This window comes from Hipposideros armiger, unplaced genomic scaffold (assembly GCF_001890085.2).
Source record: "Hipposideros armiger isolate ML-2016 unplaced genomic scaffold, ASM189008v1 scaffold_38, whole genome shotgun sequence".
In the NCBI taxonomy this organism is placed as follows: Eukaryota; Metazoa; Chordata; class Mammalia; order Chiroptera; family Hipposideridae; genus Hipposideros; species Hipposideros armiger.
This window is the reverse complement of record NW_017731388.1, coordinates 3,250,091-3,273,166: the sequence shown is the minus strand read 5'-3', so window position 1 is coordinate 3,273,166 and position 23,076 is coordinate 3,250,091. Positions and strand designations below refer to the sequence as shown.

The 23,076-nt window shown below is 42.0% G+C and overlaps 1 protein-coding gene across 2 annotated transcripts in view; it reads left to right on the top strand.

Annotated features, from left to right (window-relative positions):
* The window catches only part of NHEJ1 (non-homologous end joining factor 1), an 84,438-nt gene that overhangs the window by 3,248 nt on the left and 58,114 nt on the right, over positions 1-23,076 (top strand). The window contains exons 2-5 of one of the 2 annotated variants that reach the window (XM_019638354.1): positions 708-884; positions 1,808-2,020; positions 9,539-9,677; positions 10,266-10,324. In XM_019638354.1, the coding sequence (XP_019493899.1) occupies positions 708-884; positions 1,808-2,020; positions 9,539-9,677; positions 10,266-10,324 (588 nt within the window). The remainder of the gene's footprint in view (positions 1-707; positions 885-1,807; positions 2,021-9,538; positions 9,678-10,265; positions 10,325-23,076) is intronic. The other variant, XM_019638355.1, reaches the window with a different exon arrangement.

Below are 23,076 nucleotides of genomic sequence, written 5' to 3'. Positions count from 1 at the left end.
ACCGTAATTCAATTCAACTTCAAAAAGTAATACATAGATAACATCTCTTAAAATGTGTACATTTTTTTTGGCACCCCTGGTATATGTTTAAGGAAAATATATATATATATATATATATATATATATATATATTTTTTTTTTTTGAAATTCTGAGAGCTTCCAGAGTTTTGTTTTTAGATAATGATCAAATAATTTGAATTTCCTGCCGATGACACTTATGACTGATGATGTTTTATAAGAAGAACTATTCCTTTCTTCTAGAAGTTCTGAGAAAGGATACCATTGACATATTTCTTAGGAATGTGATAAAATTGCAGCATGAATGGGTTAGGTTTCCACATTAAGTTACATTATTAGAAAGCAGAACTACTAATACCGATACGCTGAGGCTTAAACACTATAGAAGAAAGAAATGTTTTATGCCCTCTAGGAACTTAATATGGAAAAAAACCCCCTCAAAATCCTAAATAGATTTTTAGTGGCCAAGAGGTACTAAGATTGGTGCTCAGTTAGTTATATGCTGGGGATGGGGAGGCGGGGGGAGTGAGGGACAGGGATGAGTGGGGAGCGTGTAAATCCATGCCTTCTGTTTTATTAGGGAGGATTTTCACAAGACTTGTATGATATAGACTGTTTGGTGGTGCACCCCTCCCCCCTAGGCCTGTAGTACCCTAGGACGCTTTGCTAAAATTAAGACTGTCCTGCAGATGGAGGAACTGGAGCAAGGCCTGTTGAAGCAGTCATGGGCATGGTTACAGCTTGCCGAGAACTCCCTCTTGGCCAAGGCTTATATCACCAAGCAGGGCTATGCCTTGCTGATTTCAGATCTTCAAGAGGTGTGGCATGAACAGGTGGACACTAGTGTGGTCAGCCAGCGAGCCAAGGTAGGTGTGAAGAGAAATACTACTGTGGGGTGGTAGTGGATATAATTTCTTTCCTAGTGGAGGTCTGGGGACATTAACATCAACCAGCTTGCTGGCCCGTCAGCTTCCAAGGAAGGTTGAATCAGGTTGAGACAATTCCAATTAATGTCCTGCACTTCTGCCTACAGCCCTGGGATCTTTCTATTTGTGTGTGTGTGTGTGCGCGTGTGTGTGTGTGTGTGTGTGTGTGTGTGTGTGTGATTTTCTGTACTGCATACAGTAAAGGCAGAATTGTGAACTAGGCCAGTTGATCTCTTTGTTTTCTTCTTTTCTGTTCTGATGTTTTGTTTTGTTTTAAAGATCTTATTGGGGAATTGAGGGAGGGGAACAGTGTTGGGGAAATGGGGAAGGACAACAGACAAGTTGGTGTCCTTTATTCTTCAGTCTAGTTGTGGAGGATGTTGCTTCACTGGCCCATGTTGGTATTATCATTGCACTCTTCCTGGCTGAGGCAGATCGGTTGCCGGCCATTGGACGGCTGCTCATGGAGCCTCTTGGCCGCTCACGCTGGCTGCTGGCTACACACGGTAGCCCATGGCAACCCATTGCAGCAGGGGCTGCAGCCTACGCCGACGCTGGCGACTCACAGCAGCCCAGCTCCAGGTTGAGCTGTTGTTCACCATCTTAGCTGTAGAGGGCACAGCGTCACTGGCCCTCATGTGGGATCCGAACCCTGGACCCTGCTGCTCAGAGCTGGCATCCCAAGTCAACTCTTAACCAACGCACCACTCGGCCGGCCCCAGTTCTGATGTTTTTATCTCCCCTTCCCTTTTTCTCATGCCCACTGTCTTCATGTTAACCAGGGTTTTCCTTGGCTGCTACTTGTGAAAGAGCCAGTTTCCTTTTAGCACCCTTGCTCTGTATTACTCCTGCTTTCTTTTTAGGAGCTGAACAAGCGCCTGACTGCTCCCCCTGAGGCCTTTCTCTGTCATTTGGATGACCTGCTTCGCCCACTGTTTAAGGACATTGCTTGCTCTGGCAAAGCGACCTTCTCCTGTGATCGTGTGGCAGAGGCATTGATATTACGGGTGCGAAGTGAACTCTCTGGTCTCCCCTTCTATTGGAATTTCCACTGCATCCTAGCTAGCCCTTCCCTGGTAAGTGCAATTCGAATATGGGGTAGGGAAGGGGACTGCCAGCTTCTTTGAGATGAAGCTTTAGGTGCTCTTATTTTTTTTTGTAAACTCCATTTGAAATTCTCCAATTAGAAAACTTTTCTTGACTAGATAGAAGGCAAAAGGATTCTTGACTGGTAAATCCTTTTCTTACAAAAGGAGCAGAGTTCTACATACTTTACTGGGTGTCTTTATTTATTACTTTATATATTCAAAATTTATTAAGTATCTTCTATGGGCCAGTTGTTGGGTGTCCAGATCTAAAATAATATAGCCTGTTTCTGGAGTTCATAATCTAGTGAGAAGACAGACAGGAAACAGAACGAGAAGACAGGAAACAGGATAAAGTGTGTAAATTATTTGATTGAGGTAAGTCCAGGATGATTGAGGATCTGAAAAACCATTTTATATATATATATGCGGTGTGATAAAAAAACAGGGTGAATGCAGCTGTTGAGTGCCGTCCAATGGAAAGGCAGGGATCTTCAATATGGGAAATTGTGCGTTGAACCTTAGTAACAGTGTGTGACATGTGACAAGTTTCATTTTGTTCGGTGCAGTCATTCAGGTGTGAGCTACAGTTGAGAGAAGGTGTGTTTTAAAGTGTGCCATAAATCATGGATCACGAACAATGCATTAACATAAAATGGGCAAACGGTTTCATCGTCCCTCATGACAATGCTCCGCTCTGTGTCACACATCGCTCTGGTATACGGCAATTTCTGAAAGGTAAACATTTTGAATTGATTCAGGACATGGAGGCAGCCACAACAGCGCAACTAAAGACACTCACTAAATAGGACTTCCAGAATTGCTTCAGAAAGTGGCAAGAACGATGGGATAAGTATGTTCAAAGTGAGGGGGAATATTTTGAGAGAGATTAATGGAAATATGTCTTTTACTGTAATAAATTATTTAAACGTTCACCATAGTTTTTGATCATATCTCATCATGTATATAAGAGGTTGGACAATTAAGTTTGTGAACTTATTGCAACGATGTTGCTAACCTTTTTTTGATATCAGAGGGATTATTCATTATGAATTTGTACCAACTGGACATATAGTTAACCAAGTTTACTATTTGGAAGTGCTGAAAAGGCTGCTTGAAAAAGTTATATCACCTGAACTTTTTGCCAACAATTCATGGCTCTTGCATCACAACAATGCACCAGCTCACATGGCACTGTCTGTGAGGGAGTTTTTAGCCAGTAAACAAATAACTGTATTGGAACACCCTCCCTATTCACCTGATTTGGCTCCGATGACTTCTTTCTTTACCAGAAGATAAAGGAAATATTGAAAGAAAGACATTTCGATGACATTCCGGACATCAAAGGTAATACGATGATAGCTCTGATGCCCATTTCAGAAAAAGAGTTCCAGAATTGCTTTGAAGGGTGGACTAGGTGCATAGCTTCCCAAGGGGAGTATTTTGAAGGTGACCATAGTGCTATTCAGCAATGAGGTATGTAACACTTTTTCTAGGATGAGTTCACGAACTTAATTGTCTGACCTCTTATGTATACTATATGATAGTTTGTGAGCTGAGTTTTGAAGATTAGTAGGAACTAATTGGGTGAACTTTGTGACTGCAGGCAGTTGAGAAAAATGAAGTAGGCAGTGGACAGACCTTGAAGGATTATAATGAGTTTGGATTTTATCCCAAAGGCAACAGGGATTCATTGAAAAACTTTAAGCAGGGTTTTAACATGATCCAATTTGTAATTTATCAAGATTACTCTGCCTACAGGGTAGAATATATACCAGTATTAGGTACCTTTCTGGATATTATTTCGTCATTTAATCCTCACAATTGTCCTGCAAGATAAGTATTATTTTCCCAGTTTTTCAGAGTAGGAAACTGATATTGAAGGTAATTTGTCCAAAGTCATCAGCTTAAAAATAAATGAACCGGAATTTGACTTGCAGATAGGTCTGATTCGAGAGCCCATTTTTAGGGACTAGGAGGATAATGTCCCCTGCTTACTTGTAGCTTTCTAGGCCCCGAGAGCTTTTATTAGATATTAGAGAGTTAAGAGTGGACATTAAAAATTAGTTTATAGGAGGGCTGGCCGAGTGGCACGTTGGTTAGGAGTTGGAATTGGGACACCAGCTCTGAGCAGCAGGGCCCTGGTTCAGATCCCACATGAGGGCCAGTGATGCTGTGCCCTCTGCAGCTAAGATGGTGAACAACAGCTCAACCTGGAGGTGGGCTGCCGTGAGTCGCCAGCAATGGCGTAGGATGCAGTGGAGCTGGCCAGCAGCGGGCGTGAGCTTTCATGAGCCACTGTGAGCTGCCGTGAACGGCTGTCCAATGGCTGTTGAGTGACTGCCTCATCCGGGAAGAGTGCAATGATCATAATACCGACATGGGCCAGTGAAGCGACATCCTCCACAACTAGACTGAAGAAAAAAGGACAGCAACTTTTCTGTTACTCTTCCCCGATTCCCCAACGCTGTTCCACTCCCCCAATTCCCCAATAAAATAAAAAAATCTTAAAAAAAAAATTAGTTTGTAGGAATTACTTGCCACTGGTCCCTTCCATACTTCTATATAAACAGAGCTTGTTTTAGTCAGTATCATTAGAGGATGGGGCCTTCTATGCAAGGCCTAAGGATGTAGATTTATTAGCACAGAGATGTGACAAGTGGGCATCATTTCCTGTCTCCCTTCTTTAGCCTCCCAGAGGTGATGTGGTGCTTTGGTATCAATAGGGTGGATGGAACAAAGTGCTTTTTGAAAAACTGTTCTCTGGTGTTTCTTTTTGATCTGGCACCCAGTAAAGCTAACCTTGAGTGCTTGGAGAACTACATCTCATTCATTTTTGAATTTCTAAGGCCCATTGATAGGGCTTAGCGGATAATAGTCACTCATGTTTGTTGACTTTAATTGAATTTCTTGTGAAATTTTCTATCCTGCTTTACATAGAGAATTTAGTTATTTTGTTCAAAACCCCTGTAACTTTTTCTAAGTAACACCAGGGGGCAATGTTCCCTCAATAATGCTTGTTCTGGGACCAACACATTTGGGCCACCTTTGGGAAGCCCAAGTGATAGCCAGTCTCATTTTGCATCACACAGTCTAGAAACGCAGAATAGTGAGATTGGGGATGCAGTTTTCTTTGGAGGCCGATGGACTCTAATAGTTTTTTTCTTTCAAAAGACTATATAGTACAGAACACTTGTATAATGATATTACAACGGAAAATAACGTGTAAAGAAAAAACTAGCTATTCTAGATAAATTCTTCTAATTGAGGAGTGGCAGTAAGAGAGGAAACAACAGTGTTTAGAGTGGAATGAGTCTTGGTTGGCCGTGGGCAGAAGTGAGCATTGACCAACTGATGAACGATTATGCTTTAAGGCAAAGTAAAATATTTATTTTTACAAGAAGACGAATGCCATCCCAGGGAAATCACTGAACCTGAGGAAGCTTTATAGGGAAAAAGTGAGAGCAAGTGGCCACTGGCAAGGACGTAGGCGGATACTATTTCAGGCTTGTGTGTGTCTGTGAGGTCACATAGTCATACTTTTTGTTTGTTACTCATTCTTGTGATAGTTTTTATTTAAATTTTTTTTGAATGAGTAAGTCATTCAAAAGGAAAACATTTCAGACAACATTATAGTGAAAATATAGATCTTTCTACCCCGTTTTTCCAATCCCCGTTTTTCCAAACCAAAAAATTGGTTTTTCCAATTTTCCTTCTCTAAAGCAACTACTGATATCAGCTTCTTGCAAATTCTTAAAGAAAGCTATATATAGGTATGTGTAGATGTACACATGTGTATACTCATGTAATCAAATATATAGCTGATACATAGCTGATACATATATATGTATGTATTTTCACAATATGTATTTCACAAATGGCAGCACACTATTCATACTAGTCAGTACCTTGCTTTTTTTTCACTTAATTATAGAACTTAGAAATCATTCATAGCAATGCATTTGGAAGACCTGCCTTATTCTTTTTTTAATAGCAGCATAGCATTTTATTTAATGAATATATCAACATGTATTTAATTGATATGCTACTAGTAGATACTTAACTTGTTTCCATTCTTTTGTTGTCATAGGTAGTAAATATTCTTGAATTTACTTTTTCTATTTGCAAATGTGTGGGTAAATTCCTAGAAGTGGAATAGCTGAATCAAGGAATATTTGCATCTTTAATCTCGCTAACATAATGCCAAATTGGTTTCCATAGAGATTATGCAGCTTAACTCTTGCTAATCATACAGGAGAGTATAGGAGAACCTGTTTCCCCACATCCTCTACAACATAGTGTATTCACATTAATAATTTAATAGTTCTTAAGTCTCTGCAAGATATTATGAAATATATAATAAAAAGCTTTGGGTCTCTGCTTTCTAACACTGAGCCCATTTCCGCTTCTGGTCATCTTCTCTTCATCTCCTCCTCCCTTCCCACTGTGTATTCTTTCTGTATCTCATATAATTCTTTTAGTTGTTGTTATACATTTTTTTCTAATGTAATTTTTGATAGTCCATATTTTGACTTCCAAATTTGTCACCTCTTTGGCCATCTTATAATTCCTAGGACTCACATGAAAAGGTGAGTTTTTGTTTTGTTTTGGTTTTTGTTTTGTGGTAGAAAGAGTAAAGAGCACAGGCTTTGGAACCAGCAGACCTGAAGTTGTAACCCAGCTCCACCACTTTGACTACTTATATTGCCTTGGATAAGTTGCTGAATTTTTATGAGACTTGCTTTCTTCATCTGTAAAATGGAGATACCAGTCATAGCCTTCCTGTGGAGTTGTAAGGATGAAATATGTAAAGGTTACATATGCAATATTACTTACCCTTAGCATTATAGTGGACCTGTAAGAGCAAATACTCCAATGCCATAATTTTTCTTTTTAGAAAACATTAGGACCATGAGAGTAGTTGGGACTGAGCCATTTTTACATCTAGGTACTGTCAGAGCCAGGACTAGAATCTAGGTCTTCTAATTCCCAGCCTGTTAGCCTTTTCACGATATCCAGACCTGATACGATGCATCTTGGGATCGATAACTGCCATTGTGCTCTCCTGCCTATGACTTGTGAACATTTCCATGGGAAATCTGAAGACATTGCAGGAAATTATAAATAGCTTTTCCTCTGGAGCAGACTGCCAACTCCTGCTTCTATATCCACTGCACTTCCTGACCTTAACTCTTGAGCTCTTTGAGGGCAGAGGCCTCGTAGGGTCAGAACATGTATTAGGCACACGGTAGGTATCTGTTGAATTGACTTGTTGAACTGCTTCTCTTCATATACTGCTGTCTGTAAATGAAGTGGGGGTGGGGTGGGTGTGTCCCTGACTTCCAAAAACACTTCAAGATTTTTCCTTGTAGTGTCTGTGGATTTGCTTTGAAATCCATTCCTTCAGCCACAATGCCTTGTTCTAATTAACTGATCTAAGTTAGTGTTCATCTAACTTTGAAGTGAGTTATACCCCAATGATTCAGAGTGATGTAACCCAATCCTATGAAATAGTTTAGAAGTTAAAATATTTACGGATAAAAAGCTTTTTTTTGGTTTTTTTTCTTCTTTGCTCTGTAGACATTGGAGTCCAGTAGGTAATTTCAGGTGCCTGGTATGGCATTGCCATATTTAATTAGACATGGCATTGATTAAAAACTGTTTTTCATTGTGTTTTGTGTTATATTGACTACCACTCAAAGAAATTGCTGTTAAGGGGGCCTCCTAGAGAGAGACTGGTTAATTAACTCGAGTTTCTATTATTTTGAGAATGGATGGTGATGCCGCTTCATTAGTAAAGACAATTTCTGTCAACCCACCAAACGTTGACTTGCTTTGATACATGTGTTCACCTGTTTTTCCTCCTTATCTACCTTGAACAGGACCAAAGTTACCAAAAACAATTCCTAGGAAAGAGGATTGGGTCTAGAGCAGATAAATTTTCCCAAAAGAGAATTTCTGCCACATTCAGAACAGTCCTTCCTGGAGGCTTGTGTTCATATTAAGGATCTGAGCTGGGCGACAGTACCAGGTTGGGCTGTGCTGTGTGATGGAAAGCTGTGGCTGGTATCTAGCTAGGGCTGGACTTCACTTTGCTCCAGTGCTCCTGCATTTCTTGGGTCCTGGTGCTGGTACAAAAGCTGCTGCCGCTAACCCCTAATCTCCTCCCCCCAACCATTAGAGAAATGTGGGAAAAAGTCTTTTCCTCTCAGTTTGAGCCACAATACAATCGGAACTTTTAGTAAGTCTTACTAGAAAGTTAATGGAAGATGAAAACACAAAAATTCTCGAGCTCAGACTTCTGATCCTGATCGAGATGATTCTGGCTTGCACACCTTCTAGGACACTCCGTAGCACTTCCTCATGTCAAGCCTCTGTGGGGTATCTTGTCTAATAGTTTTCCCTGTGGATAAATTTAGCGCCGGCGTTGGTGTACTATGGCCAGCAGGCCAACTCTGGCTTGCTGCCTATTTTTGTAAGTTTTATTGGAACCCAGCCACTCTCATTTATTACATGTTGTCCATGGCTGTTTTCATGCTACAACAGCAGAGGTGAGTATTGCGACAGGGCCTGTATGGGCCACAGAACCGAAAATATTGACTTTCTGGCCCTTACAGAAACAGTTTGCTGACCTCTGGTCTAGGGCATTTCTTCTTAGTGCCTCCTTCAGCTCATCTGCTTGGAGGAAGGGAAAGAATCTCTGATAACATCCTGAGGCACAAATAGATTATTGATTTTAGTTCTTTTCTTTGACTAAGGCTTTCATCTTTTGAAGGCTAAAGGACACCTTGCATAGGAGAATTAAATGATTATTTTGTATAGCTGTACATTAGCATATGAGAACATGACCATAGCTGCACTGCAGTATGGCTATGCTTGCAACCTTCTTACCTCTTTTTAAGAGCAAGGTGTGTGTGGGTGGTTAAATCTTCCTAGGTTGGTCCTTGGTGACTGGCTTGTCTCTGTTACAACAGTGTCCTTAGACTTTGTTGCATTTGTGGGAACAGTTGAAACTCAGGGCTTGTTCTGGGCTATCATATGCCCTGAAATGGCTCTTCATTAGTGTCTGGGCCTAATTCGACTTTGAAACCGCTCTACTTTCTGTGGATTTTTGTCTTCTGTTATACTCCAGCTAGCACACTCTATTGTAGCCACACCTAAACTGTCTTGAAGTTTCCTTGAATCTTCTGCTTTTGTCCCTCAGTCTCTGCTGAGAGTTAACACTTTCCTCTTATCAGCAGTATCACATCCTTCTCTTTAAATCACAGCTCTAGGTTATCTATTCATGAGTATTCTCCTTTATTCTTCTCCTTTTATCTTTGCCACAAAGAAAATCCTTGAACTTCTTTAAAGTATGTATTTAACAATTATATTTGTGTTTATATTCATATAAATGGATTGCTTATCTATGAAAACATTTATTCTTCACTACTTTTTCTGGTTCCTAATACAGCATTAGAGAATATTTTGTAAGTATCTTTTGGCTAATTGATATCTCTTCCATGAAAGGTCTCCCAACATTTGATCCGTCCTCTGATGGGCATGAGTCTGGCATTGCAGTGCCAAGTGAGGGATCTCGCAACCTTGCTTCATATGAAAGATCTAGAGATCCAGGACTACCAGGAGAGTGGGGCTACATTGAGCCGAGGTGAGAGGACATTCTTTGAGATGTTGTCTGGGGAATGGTACAGATAATCAAATGTGTCTCAGAAAAGGGGAGACTCATTTGCATTAGAGGGTGGGTGCTGGGTACTTACCTAAACTGGAGACTTGATGCTTGGTGACACTTCTCTTTGCCTCGAGTACCTGGCTGGTGCCCAACTGGCCAATAGAAGCTGGAACCGAGTCCAGACATGCCTTAGGCAATGGCAAGGAAAGACTTTGGAAAGGGGCCAATAGCTATACAAAATTGTATGAGGGTCAACATGAACTTGGGACTTTAAGAAGCTGCATAGCTCCAACTTCAAAATAAGAATTCAGTTTGACCTTTGTCTTTGTGTTGGGAAAATCTCCTAGAGCACATGCTGCCACCGAACGTGTCATTTGTTACTAATCACCTTCTTGTCCTCCTGTTTGCCCACATACTCTAATCCCTTCTCCCACTGGACTAGGTACCTCTGCGTAGTGCGTCTTTGTGCTCTTTTCCAAGAAATCCTGGGCTCTGTTTCCTTTCCATCTCACAGGTAGGAAGCTCGTCTTAAGACTCATTTATTTCCCGTATCCCTTCTTATTACAGGTCGGTTGAAAACAGAACCATTTGAAGAAAATTCCTTCTTGGAACAATTTATGGTAGAGGTAGAGTATTTGTTATTTCCTTTCTCCTTGTGCAATTTTGCTTTACTTCCTCTTGCCAGGTGCCCAAGTGGTGACTTGTGTTTGGGTGTTAGGTTGCTTACATGGTTAGAAAGCCCTTTCTCTGAAAAAGTTGTCTGTAGAGAGTCTGATAAAGCTTGAGATGTACATGGGAAAGACCGGGGAAAGTAGGGGGAAGAACGTAAAAGGCGAAAGTGGGCTGATGAACATTTGTAAAACATCTCTATTAAAGTACCTAGGAATTTCACTTGGAATTCTCCAACCTTGGAAAGCTTGGTTGACCAGTTGCTAAATTTTTGCTTGTCGAGATCTGATCACAGGTCTGGACTGTGAAATGGAAGCGAGTCATTATTTCTTGTCCAGGCCCATTCAACATCCCACAGTAGAGGAAGGTGAAAAGCGCAGGGCTACCATCTGGGGACTGTCTTGTGGGCACAGCAGGCTGTGGAAAATCACAGTGTTTACACAAGGGGACTGGCAAAGGGATGAATGGGGAGTAGATAATTGTGGCCTGTCAGAAGCTCCTGCCTAGGTTTCCCTTCTAAGGATTGAGAATGGCCAAAAGAAACATCTATTAAATACCAAACAGAGGGAGTATTAATAATAGTGACCTTTGATAATACCAGTCAATATTGATCTTCTCCTTCTCTAACTCTTCTGGGACTTGTTGGTTGTACAGTTAGTACCTTAGTATTATTACCTTATTTTCTAATTATACATGTTACCCAAGTTGGAACTTTATTATGTAAGTAAATAATGATATGATAATATTGCTATGTATAGATTATTCATATTTCTATCTTGTCTTCTAGGCTAATTTGTAAGCTCCTTGTGGATAGGGGCTCATATAACTCATATTTTTCTTGAACTTGGAATTAGTGCTTTTCACAGGACTAGGCAGAAAGCAGGTGTTCTTGAGTTGGAACCTTCTGTTCTGCTTCTGTGCGTTGACTGAGCGATGACTCCATAATGCTTGGGGTTTTAACACTAAGGACAGAAAATGTGAGTTGAGTGCTCAGTCCATCTGTTGAAGCAATTGTAACTCTGGAGAAGAAGGAAAGCAGGTGTTGTTAAGTCCTGAAGCAGACTAGGTTTCAAGTCCTTATGGAGAAAGACCATTAAACCTAGACTTGTAATAGGGAACAATTTCCTAGGCCATTTTTCTCAGTTAGCTTCCTCTGTCTATAAGTTTGGCTAAGGAGGTAACATAGGCTGGCTATGACATAGTAGTTCCCTGCCTCAGCCCCTTAGTTAAGTGCAAGGCTTATTTTTGGTTTAGCAGAGGGGTCCTTTCCTGATCTAGTGCCTACATACCTATCCTTGGTTTATTGACATTTTTCTTTATGTACTTTATGCGTCAACCATGTAGAATGACTTTAATCACCGAAAACGCTTTTATTCTAGACCTTATGTCTGTGTATACATTTTCCCTTTTATCTAGAATGCCCAAATGTCCTGGCTGTATTTACCTTGTAAACTTCTATTAATCTTCTAAGTGTCAGCTTCAGCTTCTTTGGAAGACCTTTCAGGACTCTCCTTGTAAAGACACTACTCTTTCCCTGCCACTGTATTACCTTGGTTCGTACCTCTATTTCCCCACTTATCACTTTGTATGTATTAGTTTGTATATCTGCAAGACTGTCTATCCCCTCCATTGCTCTATGGACTACTTGAGGGCAAGGACTGTGTTGAATCCATTCCTATATCCCCACACTGAACAAAGTACCTAGAACTAGTAGGTTCTCCAATAAACATGTAGGTGAATATGTTGATAAGTCTGTGCCAGGCGGATTTTATGAAAATTGTGGCAGTGTCGCCTGTGGATACAGTGTTGCTTGTTAGACCTAGATTTGGGGTCTTCAGTTATACTCCTGGTTCGTTTTGCAGCATTGGATAAATCACTTTTCTCAGAGCCTCTATTTTCTCATTATTAGAGGCTCATCTCTTCCCTGTTATTGGGGCAGGGGGAATGTGAAAGCATATAGAATCCAGGTGTTAGTCCGGGAAAGATTTGTGTTTTGGAACCAACTACTTCAAGAATACTGGCTCTCTAGGTTCTGGGTGGATCACATCCAAACCACATAGACTTGTAGAATTTTATTACATCTGGAAAGGATCTGAGAGATAGGTAGTTGTGGCTTTCCATTTCATAGATTAAGAAATTGGGCCTCAGGTTAAGTGACTTGCCTAAGGTCATATAGCTGTAGCTATATGTTTAGGACCTCCTACATTTTTTGTCTAGGATTATCCCTATATTGTTTGGTTGTACACACCAATTAGAGGAGAGTTAAGGGCTAGGATAATGTGAAATTCTTGTGACCTCTGGGATTACTGAATGTCCTGCATAGCTGCTAGAACTGAAAGGTTTCCTAACGGGATTGCAGAATTTCTTATGGCTGCTGCGTCGTTTCAGTTACTCTGCTTGCCTGGGGTCTTACAAACAGGACACAGAAGGGTCATGGGGTCACTCCAGACTGAGTTGAAAGGATGTGCCATCAAAATAAGCAACATAGGAAGATAAACAAACCTTGGACAGAGAGCTCGGGATGAAGGTGCAGGCGGGCCAGGACTGATGTCAGAGGACCATGCGGTCAAGTGCGTAGCGTCTGTTGTTCCTAGTTCTCACAGGGACTATTGCGAGGCAAGAGGCCATAGAGGTAGGGCAGGGGGCAGTAGGACAGGGAGGTTTCTAGGATACTAAGGCCAGGAGAAATACGGAAGGATTGAGTAGGGGTTACTTCTCCATATTTAGTTCTTTCTTTCCCCTTTCCCCTAGGAGTTCTGATTTCTCTAAGGTAGGGCCAGTTGATGGTGGCCTAACCGGAGGGGGAATACTGGCAATGCGGATACAAGTCAGCTGGGTGGGGTGGCTGCTGGCGTGATCCTCACAGAGAGCGAGAGCCCCATATAGAGCACTTCCTAGGACTAGAGGCTGAAAGACACCTTCAGCAGTGGACAGGGAGTCAAGGAATTGGGGACTATTACTGCATGGCAGTAGGAACTATGTTAAAGGGAAACTTTAGAAGGATTGGGCTGGCACAGCCCACTCTCAGTCTAGTCCACTGGAGGGAGTTTCTTCTCCTGGCCCCGTCCATGCCTCTCTCTCTCCATCTGGTTGCCATCAGGCTGTGCGGCTGCTGGCGGGGCTCTTTATTTATTTATCCCAGTGTAATGGGGTGAGGAGGGAGCTGGCCTAAGGCTGGCATTCCAAGGCCAGGCCACTGAGCCACAGGCGGTTTGCATGGGTGTGTGAGTCACTGGGGCTGCATGCTGCTCAAACCAGACTCGGCCAGGCTCGGGGACAGAGGCAGCCCAAAATAGAGCCCCGCCCTCTGCAGCTGGCAACCCCTGGCTAGGCATCAGCCCTTGACACCAGAACCTGGGCAGTTGCATGAGGTTGGCTTCCTTAGGGTGGGGGCCTTCACAGAGATAGAGATTTCTTCTTCTCTACCTTCAGAGGCTAGTATTCAGCCTAGCAGTCACTCCTGCTGCATTCTGAATGCCTTGGAAGACCTAATCTGTTCAGTATACTACTTTAACCAAGTTCTATTATATAGTTTTAGTTATGTAACTCCAGTTACCATTGATTTCACTCAGCATCCTAAATGACATGGCCTTTGTGTCCTGTGTAGTTTTTTTAGTCACTAACTTCATCCCCTGTCTGGTTGCACCGATTCTAGAGGAGATGCTCAAGCTATGAAGATAGCCATTGCTGCTCTTAGGACACTAGAGGTTAGAGCAAAGACACCTGGGGAAAATCAGGAGCCCCTCAATCTGAAAGTTGTTGTCCTATTGGGTTCATTCACAGACAACTTCTACTTGGTTTCCTTGGCTGGCTTTCCCTAGGATTGTGTCCCAGATCCTCTCACGCTTCACTGTCTTTCTGAGTTATTGCACTTAGACCCCCGTTTCAGCTATCATTGGTACACCACTGAGCACCAAGTTTGTATCTCCACTGTGTTTCAGGCCCATATTTCTTCCTGCCTATTTGACATTTCCCCCTGGATGTCCCACATGCAGCATGTTTAAAATGAATAATCTACTCCCTTAAACCTACTGGGTTGTCGGAAAAGCTGTGACGCATTTTTGCAACGAAAAACATAGAAAAAATACATCGTGACTTTTCCGGCAGCCCAGTATTTCTCCTCTTGTATACCTTAATGTGGGGAATTATACCATTATCCATTCAATTTTCTAAGCTAGTCACTTACCCACTTTTCTCTTTGTCCATATTTCCAGAGCCTAACTTGTCAACTGTCTTTTGAATCTGCTGTTTTTCTGTATTCCAGCTTCCATTGCCTTAGATTCTCCACACCCTGCTCCATTTTTGGTTTGACCGTGTATCAGCCTCCTAACCTGTCTCCTATCAATACTGATTCCCCTCCGGCTGAACTCGCAGTTATGTCAGAGTGATCTCATTGAAACAGAAACCTGATTATGTCACTAGAGAGTGACATAGTGCTTAAAGTCCTTTAGTGGCTCTCAGTTGCCTGTAGGGTAAAGTTCAAAACTCTACCTGCCACACAAGATCATTCACGATCTGTTCCTGCTGACCTGATCCTTCAGCCTGATCCTCTGTCACTCGCCCATAGCACCCCACGATTTCATCATACTGAAGTATTATTGACAGCTTCCTGCCCATATATCTCTTTGACCCATTTGCCTGGTACTCTCTCTTGTCCTCACAACAGACTTTTATTCTACTTTCCCAGCTCTGCTCAGCCGCCATCTCTTTTGTGAGTTCACTATGATGGTTTTTCCTTTCCTTAGCCCGCTCTCCTTCTTCCAAGCTTAGGTACAGTCCCCTGTACCTCCTCTGCCACTCTGGTCTGAGCCACTGTTGTCTCTTTCCTGCATTTTTACAGTAGCCTCCTTACTGGTATCCCTGCTGCTACCCCTGCTCTCTTCTGGCCCATTACCAACAAAGTGATCTTATTAAAACACAAATCACATCATGTTACTCTCTACATATTGCTACCCTCCTGCTTAAAGCCCTTTACTAGCTTCACTTTTCACTTACAGGGTAAAACCCAAAGACCTTACGATGGCCTACAAAACCCTACATGATCTGGACCTCATCACCTTTATGATCTCATCTCCTATTCTCTCTCTCACTCACTTTCTGCTGTCACATTGGCCTCTTGGCTGTTTTTCTAACACTTCTAAACATCACCTGCCTTTAGGCCTTTATGCTGCCTGTTCCCTGTGCCCTGGAATGCTCTGTCTTCAGATATTTGTGTGGCCGAATCCCTCACTTCCTTTATGTCTGTATTAGTTATCTATTGCTGTACAACAAATTACTCTAAAATGAGTGGCTGAAAACAATAAACATTTATTATCTCACACAGGTTTTGAGGGTCAGGAACCTTGACGCAGCTTAGCTGGGCGATTCTGGCTCAGGGTCTGTCTTAAAATTGCAGACAAGATGTTGGCTGGGAACGCAGTCATCAGAAGGGGCTGGAGAATTTGCGCCCAAGCTCTCTCATGTGGCTGTTGGCAGGAGGTGGCATTTCCTTGCCACACAGCCCCTCCACAGCTCACATGACACAGCCCTGGCTTCCTCCAGAGCCAGTAATCCCTGAACGAACAAGACCAAGACCAAAATGGAAGATGCAGTCTTTTTATAACCTAACCTTGGAAGTGACATCCCATCACTATCATATCATACTTACTGTATTCTCTTTGTTAGAAGTGAGTCAGTAAGTCTTGGCCGTACTCAACAGGAGGTTAATTAAGCTCCACCTCTTAGGGGGAGGAATGTAAAAAAAATAGTGTACATATCTACATGGACTGCAATAAAGTCTTTTCTTCAAATGTCTCCTTCGCAATGGAGTTTAACCTGACTATCCTATTTAAAATTGTAAGCCACTTCCCTGCCCCTCTGCACCTGGCACTCCTGTTTCACTTTACCATGCTCTACTTTAAATTTTTTGCCATAGCACTTATTTTCCAACATCTTACCATAACATTTACTTATTTTATTAGGCTTATTGTTTATGGTCTGTCTCTCCCTCCGCTGGAATGTGTAAGCTCACCAAGGACAAGGATATATGTTTTGTGCACTGATTTAGCCAAAGTGCCTAGAACAGTGCCTTTATACATTGCAGGCCCTCAATAAATATTTATTGAATGGATGAAGGAACCATATCTTCCCATTCCTTTTTGTTTTCCCTATCTTATGAGTAGGCCATCCACTTATCACTCATTGGTAGCCTGAGACTCAGACAGCACCCTACGATAAATAGATGAGTAGCCAAAGGAGAGGACCACTGTTAATTTCCATTCTATTACCTGCTTTGTTTCTTTGACACTTAGTTTACTGGGAGATAGTCCCAACTTTGGGATGAAGTATAAACCTTGAATCTTTTATTTATGGAGAAACCCTAGAACCTCGTTTTTAGACCCAGTTAAGAAATTAAGTATCTCAAAAACCAGAGGAATAAGAACTTCACAAAAACCTGGAAAGAACATTAGGCATAGAGCCAAAAGTAAGTTATTAAGTTTCTTCTTCCCTTGGTCTTTCCTCTCTCTGGGCTCTGCTTCCACAATTAGAAGGGCTGTTCCTCTGCCATCCACCTGTTGTTCAATATGTAGAGGAAGACACAGGATTCATAGTATGTTTTTTTTTTTTTTAGATATTTATTGGGGAATTGGGGGAAGGGGAACAGACAAGTTGCTGTCGTTGTTCTTCAGTCTAGTTGTGGAGGACGTTGCTCCACTGGCCCAAGTTGGCACCATCACTGCGCTCCTCCCAGGCGAGGCAGATCAGTCGCCGGCTTCTGGACGGCCGCTCACTGCGGCTGCTGGCCGCTCACGCTGGCTGCTGGCTACACACGGTAGCCCATGGCAACCCACTGCAGCAGGGGTTGCAGCCTACTCCGTCACCGGGGACTCACCACAGCCCAGCTCCAGGTTGAGCTGTTGTTCAGCATCTTAGCTGTGAGGGCAGTGTCACTGGCCCTCATATGTGGGATCCGAACCGGGGCCCTCTGGCATCCCAAGCCGGTTCTTAACCATCGCGCCACTCGGCCGGCCCCCATAGTATGTTTTGTTAGCATCCTTCATGGGCATCACACAGAAGGATAAGCCCAGCTGCATGAGAATGTCCTCTCTCCCATCGTGCGTGTCAGTTCTCTGCTGCAGAGAAACTTGCCGCTAATTCACTCTTCCGGTAGTCAGTGTAGTGCGTGTGCGCTGTGCCGTGTTCTGTGAGCACATCAGGTACGAAAACATTGTCATCAGTGATCACTGTGCTTAATGAGTGATGATAGGGCCACAGTCCCGGAGTGATTGGAAAAAGCTTCCTGTAAAAGACAGGACTTGAACTGGAGTGTAATGGTTTTTTCTTTCTTTCTTTTTTTTTTTTTTTCCAGATTTGCGAGGGAAATATTTGGAAGGCAATTTAAGTGGAAAGTACATGGGTGAAGGATATAAAATAAGAATAAGAGTGGGTGAAGATTGGTAGAAAATAAGGTTAGCAAGATAATAACTTGAGGCCAGGTTGTGGGGGGCTTAAATGCTGGCTTGGAAGAGTGGTGCTTTATTCTGAAGGCAAATGTTTTTCAGCTTCTCTCTGCCTGTCATCCATGTATTTGCCCATTTCAGTCCAGTTATTAACATCTATGATTACATGCAGTGATTCTCAAACAGAGGCACATCTAGGGAAGCTAAGGGGTACTTCCTTCTTATAATTATTAATTACTGTTGTAGATAGTGGAAAACCATTGAAATGTTGACTGGAGAATTGACATATGAAAGTGATCTTTTAGGAAGATTAGGCTGTCAGTGGAATGCCTGTGTGATCTGAAGAATAGTGGTGCCATTGACAGACTGGGAAAATCATGGGTGGGGCTCAATTAAATCTAATCTTGGGCATATAAAGGAATGGTTTTCCTTATTTAAAACACAAATCCACCAGTATTTGGGCTCTGGAATGAAAATCTCCAGGGAGGAAGGGATGGCTGCATATGTTTCTCAACTATATTTCTTCTGAATTTTGCCTTCTCTTCGGGGTTTTCTCACTGTGACTCCTGTAGTCGCCACACAGCCCTGCTGCCAGGGATCACCACTTCTTTTCTTTTGGGCCCAAGAATGTATCAAAAGGCCTCTTTCTTTTCTTTACTTTTACAAAGCTTTATAAGGGCTTATACTTTCAAAAGACAATTTATTAACAATCAGAGGGAAAACTAAAAAGAAGTCAATATAGAAAATACAAATGGGATAAAATGACTTATTTCCAAAAGATAGGTTTCTGATTCTGGGAATCCCAGTAGTGAAGGACTTTGTCACTTTCCAGAGTCTCTTATCTTAAAAAACACACAAAAACTCAAATTTCTACAGAGGCTAGGCATATAACGTAAATAAGTGTATCAGGCTGGATAAAAGACAGTACAAATTTGTAGGGGCCTGTAGACAACGAAATTGTATGCCCCGCTGTGTATAGACCCAGATAGGCTAGTGCAATTCAACAGATACTGCTCCGGGGAGCCGTGTATCTTCATTCAAAGGAAGTTACCCACTCTTCTAAAATGAAAACTGTTTTTTGGGTTTTTGTTTTTTTTCTGTTTAGCCCCACCAAATCTACTATTAGTCTCTCATGTGGTTTTAATCTTCAGTCTGAGAGATCTACTTAGTTCAGAATTGAGTTTGAGGCAGTGATGATTGATGCCTTATTTCTGGCAAATATCTAGCCCTTTTAGGCCTAACCTATAAGCTTCACATACTTCTGGAGCATTTTGCTATGATTCACACAGTTGAGTCTCCCTTTTTTTTCCCCTGGTAGGGGAAGGATTCACAAAACTCCATTGATTACAGTATGGCCATTTAACAATGCCTTAGCTTACATATATATAAATTAATCTATGGGTTATGTATAATTAGCGTTAATTTGAAAATATGAGATGAAGATCTTTTTTCAATACATGCTGGACTTGAATGGATTATAGGACATACAAGTAGGAATGCTCAAGAAAGAGTTTAAAAAATAGGGTTGATGGAGCTGGGCTGCCATGAGTCACCGGCAACGGCTAGGCTGCAGCCCCTGTGGCAGTGGGTTGCCATGTATGTAGCCAGCAGCCAGCGTGAGCGGCCAGCAGCCGCAGTGAGCGGCTGTCCAGAAGCCGGCGACTGATCTGCCTCTCCAGAGAAGAGCGCAATGATGGTGCCAACTTAATGATGGTGCCAACTTGGGCCAGTGAAGCAGCGTCCTCCACAACTAGACTGAACAACAAAACGACAGCAACTTGTCTGTTCCCCTTCCCCTAATTCCCCAGCACTGTTCCCATCCCCCCAATTACCTAATAAAAATCTTTAAAAAAAAAAAAATAAGGTTGAAGCTTAGGTGGAAAAACGGACCTGTAAAACTAGATTGGGGAATGATGTGCAAAGCAGCAATATTTGAAGGCGTGAGCATGGATGCATCTTTTGCTGGGAAGAGCATGGAGAAAAGAACACAAGTCCAACGCTGAGATTTAGGGAACAATCACAATTGGAAGGAGTAGTAGGTGCCAGTGAAACAAATGTGAGTGAGCGCCAGGGTGAGAATCTGGAAAGAGGAGTAAGCCAAGAAAGGGGAACTAAGCATTGTCAAGTACATACTGTGCATGTGCTAGACACAGTGTTAGGTGTTTTATCTAAGTTATGACTCTTAATCCTTATAACAAACCTATGAGGTTGGCGACATTGTCCTCAATTTAAGATAAAGAAGCAGAGGCTCAAGAGCTAAGTCATTTGCATCAAGTCACTCAGCTGAGTTACTCATATTTGTCTTGACTCAAATCCCATGCTTGTCCAGTCACCAAGGACGGTGATCCACAGCGCCACATGCGGGACAGAGACCAAAGAGAAAGGGTGACTGCCTGAGAAAATTGGATAATTGGTGATCTTGGGCAACGTCAGTGGATGTCAGGCAGCTAAAGAAGGATCAATTGATAAGGCAATGGAGATAATGAGTGCAGAGCCCTCATCAGAGAAGTTGCACAAAGAAAAGGAAATGAGAGCTAGCTGGAGAGCTAGAAGGGGCTTAAGCAAAACGCTTTCTTAAGATGGGAAGAAAGGAGAAGCCACTAGAAAAGGAAAGTGATAATGTGAAAGCGGAGACCTATGGGTTGAGCAAAGTAGAAGGATTAGCCCTTCCCCTAAGGTTTGTGGGTGGCATGAGGGCATGGGAGATATTTTGAAGATAGGTGACTTGATTTCTGCCTATTTCCACCCTCTTTCCCCAGGAGATACAGCCTTTTCGTCCAAGAATTTTAAAGTCCTTTGCAAGGGCATTCGATCTACCTTACTTAAAAAAGAGGATCAGAGGGTTACATGACTTTTCTGTTGTGACAGAAATAGTGAAAGGGACAAAAGTAAAAGTATAAGCTATATTCTTTCTCTCTGCTGAACTCCACAGCACCTTGTATCTCTCCTGTGTCACTTATCACTTTGGCCTTATTATAAGAATTTCTATACTTATCTCCCCCATTAGATTATAAACCTCTTAAGTGCAGCACTGTCTTGCTCATTTTGCTGCCTCTTCTGAACTGTTGTGCCTTGTAGATAGGAGGCACAAATGACAAATGTAGCTTAAAAGTCTGGCATTCAGGGAGTCTCGCACATTGGTAAATGTTGTCTCTGGTTATAGAAATGAAAAGAGAAGACAAAAGTATCAAACGATTTACCTTTAAGCTTAACCCGATCTAATGACTTCATAACCTTAGCTTTATACCTAAAGTGTTCTCTTACGGCCTTCACTTATGGGTGATATTTCTTTTGGAGAATGAGCCACATTGAAAAGTGATGCGAGTTCTACTCTCTAGGTTAGTGGCTTAGCTGTCCAGTGTTTAGGGTTCGTGGGTATCCTTGTTATCTCCCATAGGGAACTGTCAAGGAGGACATTGCCACAAAGTCTGAGGAAGCGTTTTTTTCATTCTGTGTGGGAGATCTTTGGTTTATTTGTTTTTCTCTTTGGGAGTTTAAACTCTATGTGGACAGTATGTATTAAGCACCAGTGAAAATATTAAATATTTAACTGAAAAGTTAAAACATTGTTTCTGCCCTTGAAAGATGGACTTTTTTTTTTTTTTTTTAGCTGAGTCATCCTGCCACCGATTGGCAGCTCAGCGGCAGCTCAGCTCAGGCTGTGAATCAAACCGGGGACCCTGTTGCTCAGAGCTCAAACTCTTGAGCGAGCTCTTAATCAACTGAGCCACTCGGCCGGCCCGAAAGGTGGACTTTTCAGAGAGATTAGACCACTGGAATAAGACAGATATAGATATAGATATAGATATATAGGTATAGATATAGGTATAGATGTGTGTGTGTATATATATATATATATATTATTCTAAATACATAAAATATATGTTACCTGAGAGGGGGAAGAAATAGATTCATTTGGATGAGATCTGGGGTTCATACCAGGCTAGTCTGGCTAAGGTATTTCTAGAAGAGATGAATCTTGAGCTAAGTGTTCAGAGGGATTTTATATGGTGAATGACTGCCAACGGGAAGAGACACTAGGTATTTTATTCAGTTACATTAATTTGAGAGGCTCTCCCGAGGTGTGGTGGTTTGAGGGAATCCTTCAAAAGCTCTTTGGCATCTGTTACTGTTATGCTTGAAGGCAGAGCAGTTATCTTCTTAGAATCTTTTATGCCAAAGAACCCTTCCAATTTGATGTGAGCGAAGCTAGGAATAAGGAGAAACAGGATGACAATACTTCTTGGTTTAAAGAAGGAATAGTTGAAGATCATCTTAGCATTTAGTTTTCTGCAGCCCCCAGCACTGGGGGAAGAGCAGACTGAAAATACTGGATTTAGTGGGTACGTAAGCAGATGCAAGTCTCAAGTACATTATCCTCCTCCCCCAAATTTGGGTTAACCTCTGATACTGAGATAATTAAGAATCAATATAAAATGAATGTGGCTAGCTATCTACAGAAGTAACTCACCCAACTGTTTGTAAATATAATATTGCTTATGAGACGAGGTTACCCATCTCATCAAGGGCCTAGGCTAGTACCTTAACAAGGGAAATCATAGCATCTCAGATAACTTATACAGAAGATTAGAGCCATTGACTTTTATGAGCTGGAAGGGAGTTTATCAATCTAAGAATATATCAAGCCTCTTTCTTTCACCTGTGAGGAAATTAGGGCCCACAAGGATAAAAGAACTCTTGTGTGGACAAACAGTGGTAGATTTTGGCACCAGGACTCAGAATTTAGCACCAGGACACAGGGCTCTGAACTTCCAGTCCAGTGTTCTTCCCTCAAGTCCCATTGCCCTGCCATTTGTTACACAGCTAAGCTTGGAACTTTGTGGGTAGCAGGCAAGACCGAGGCCCACTTGTGAGCAATACAGAGACCTAACTTAATTACGACACAGGAAAAGGGTGCATGGCTGGAGAACTCTGCCCCAAGTACTGCCTTACGTCTTACTCCACGTCCTTTCTTTCAACACCTGGTCTTACTCCTTTAGGCTCTTACAGGCAATTTGAGAAAAATTGTTATGTGATTAATTCATGAGGTCTGAGGAGATGTACTAACAGGAGCAGAGTTGTATAGAATTCCAAAAAAGAAAATCCAAGGAGTAACAACTTTATTAACTTATCTAGCGCAATGCCAAAGCAATGAGATAGTTGAATGAGGATGAGTGTCTCGTTTTTTCCATAGGGTGTATGAACTATCCCATAAAGTCATTTGCTGTTTTTGCCTTTTTTCTGTGTTTAACAAGTAGCACTCTTAATGT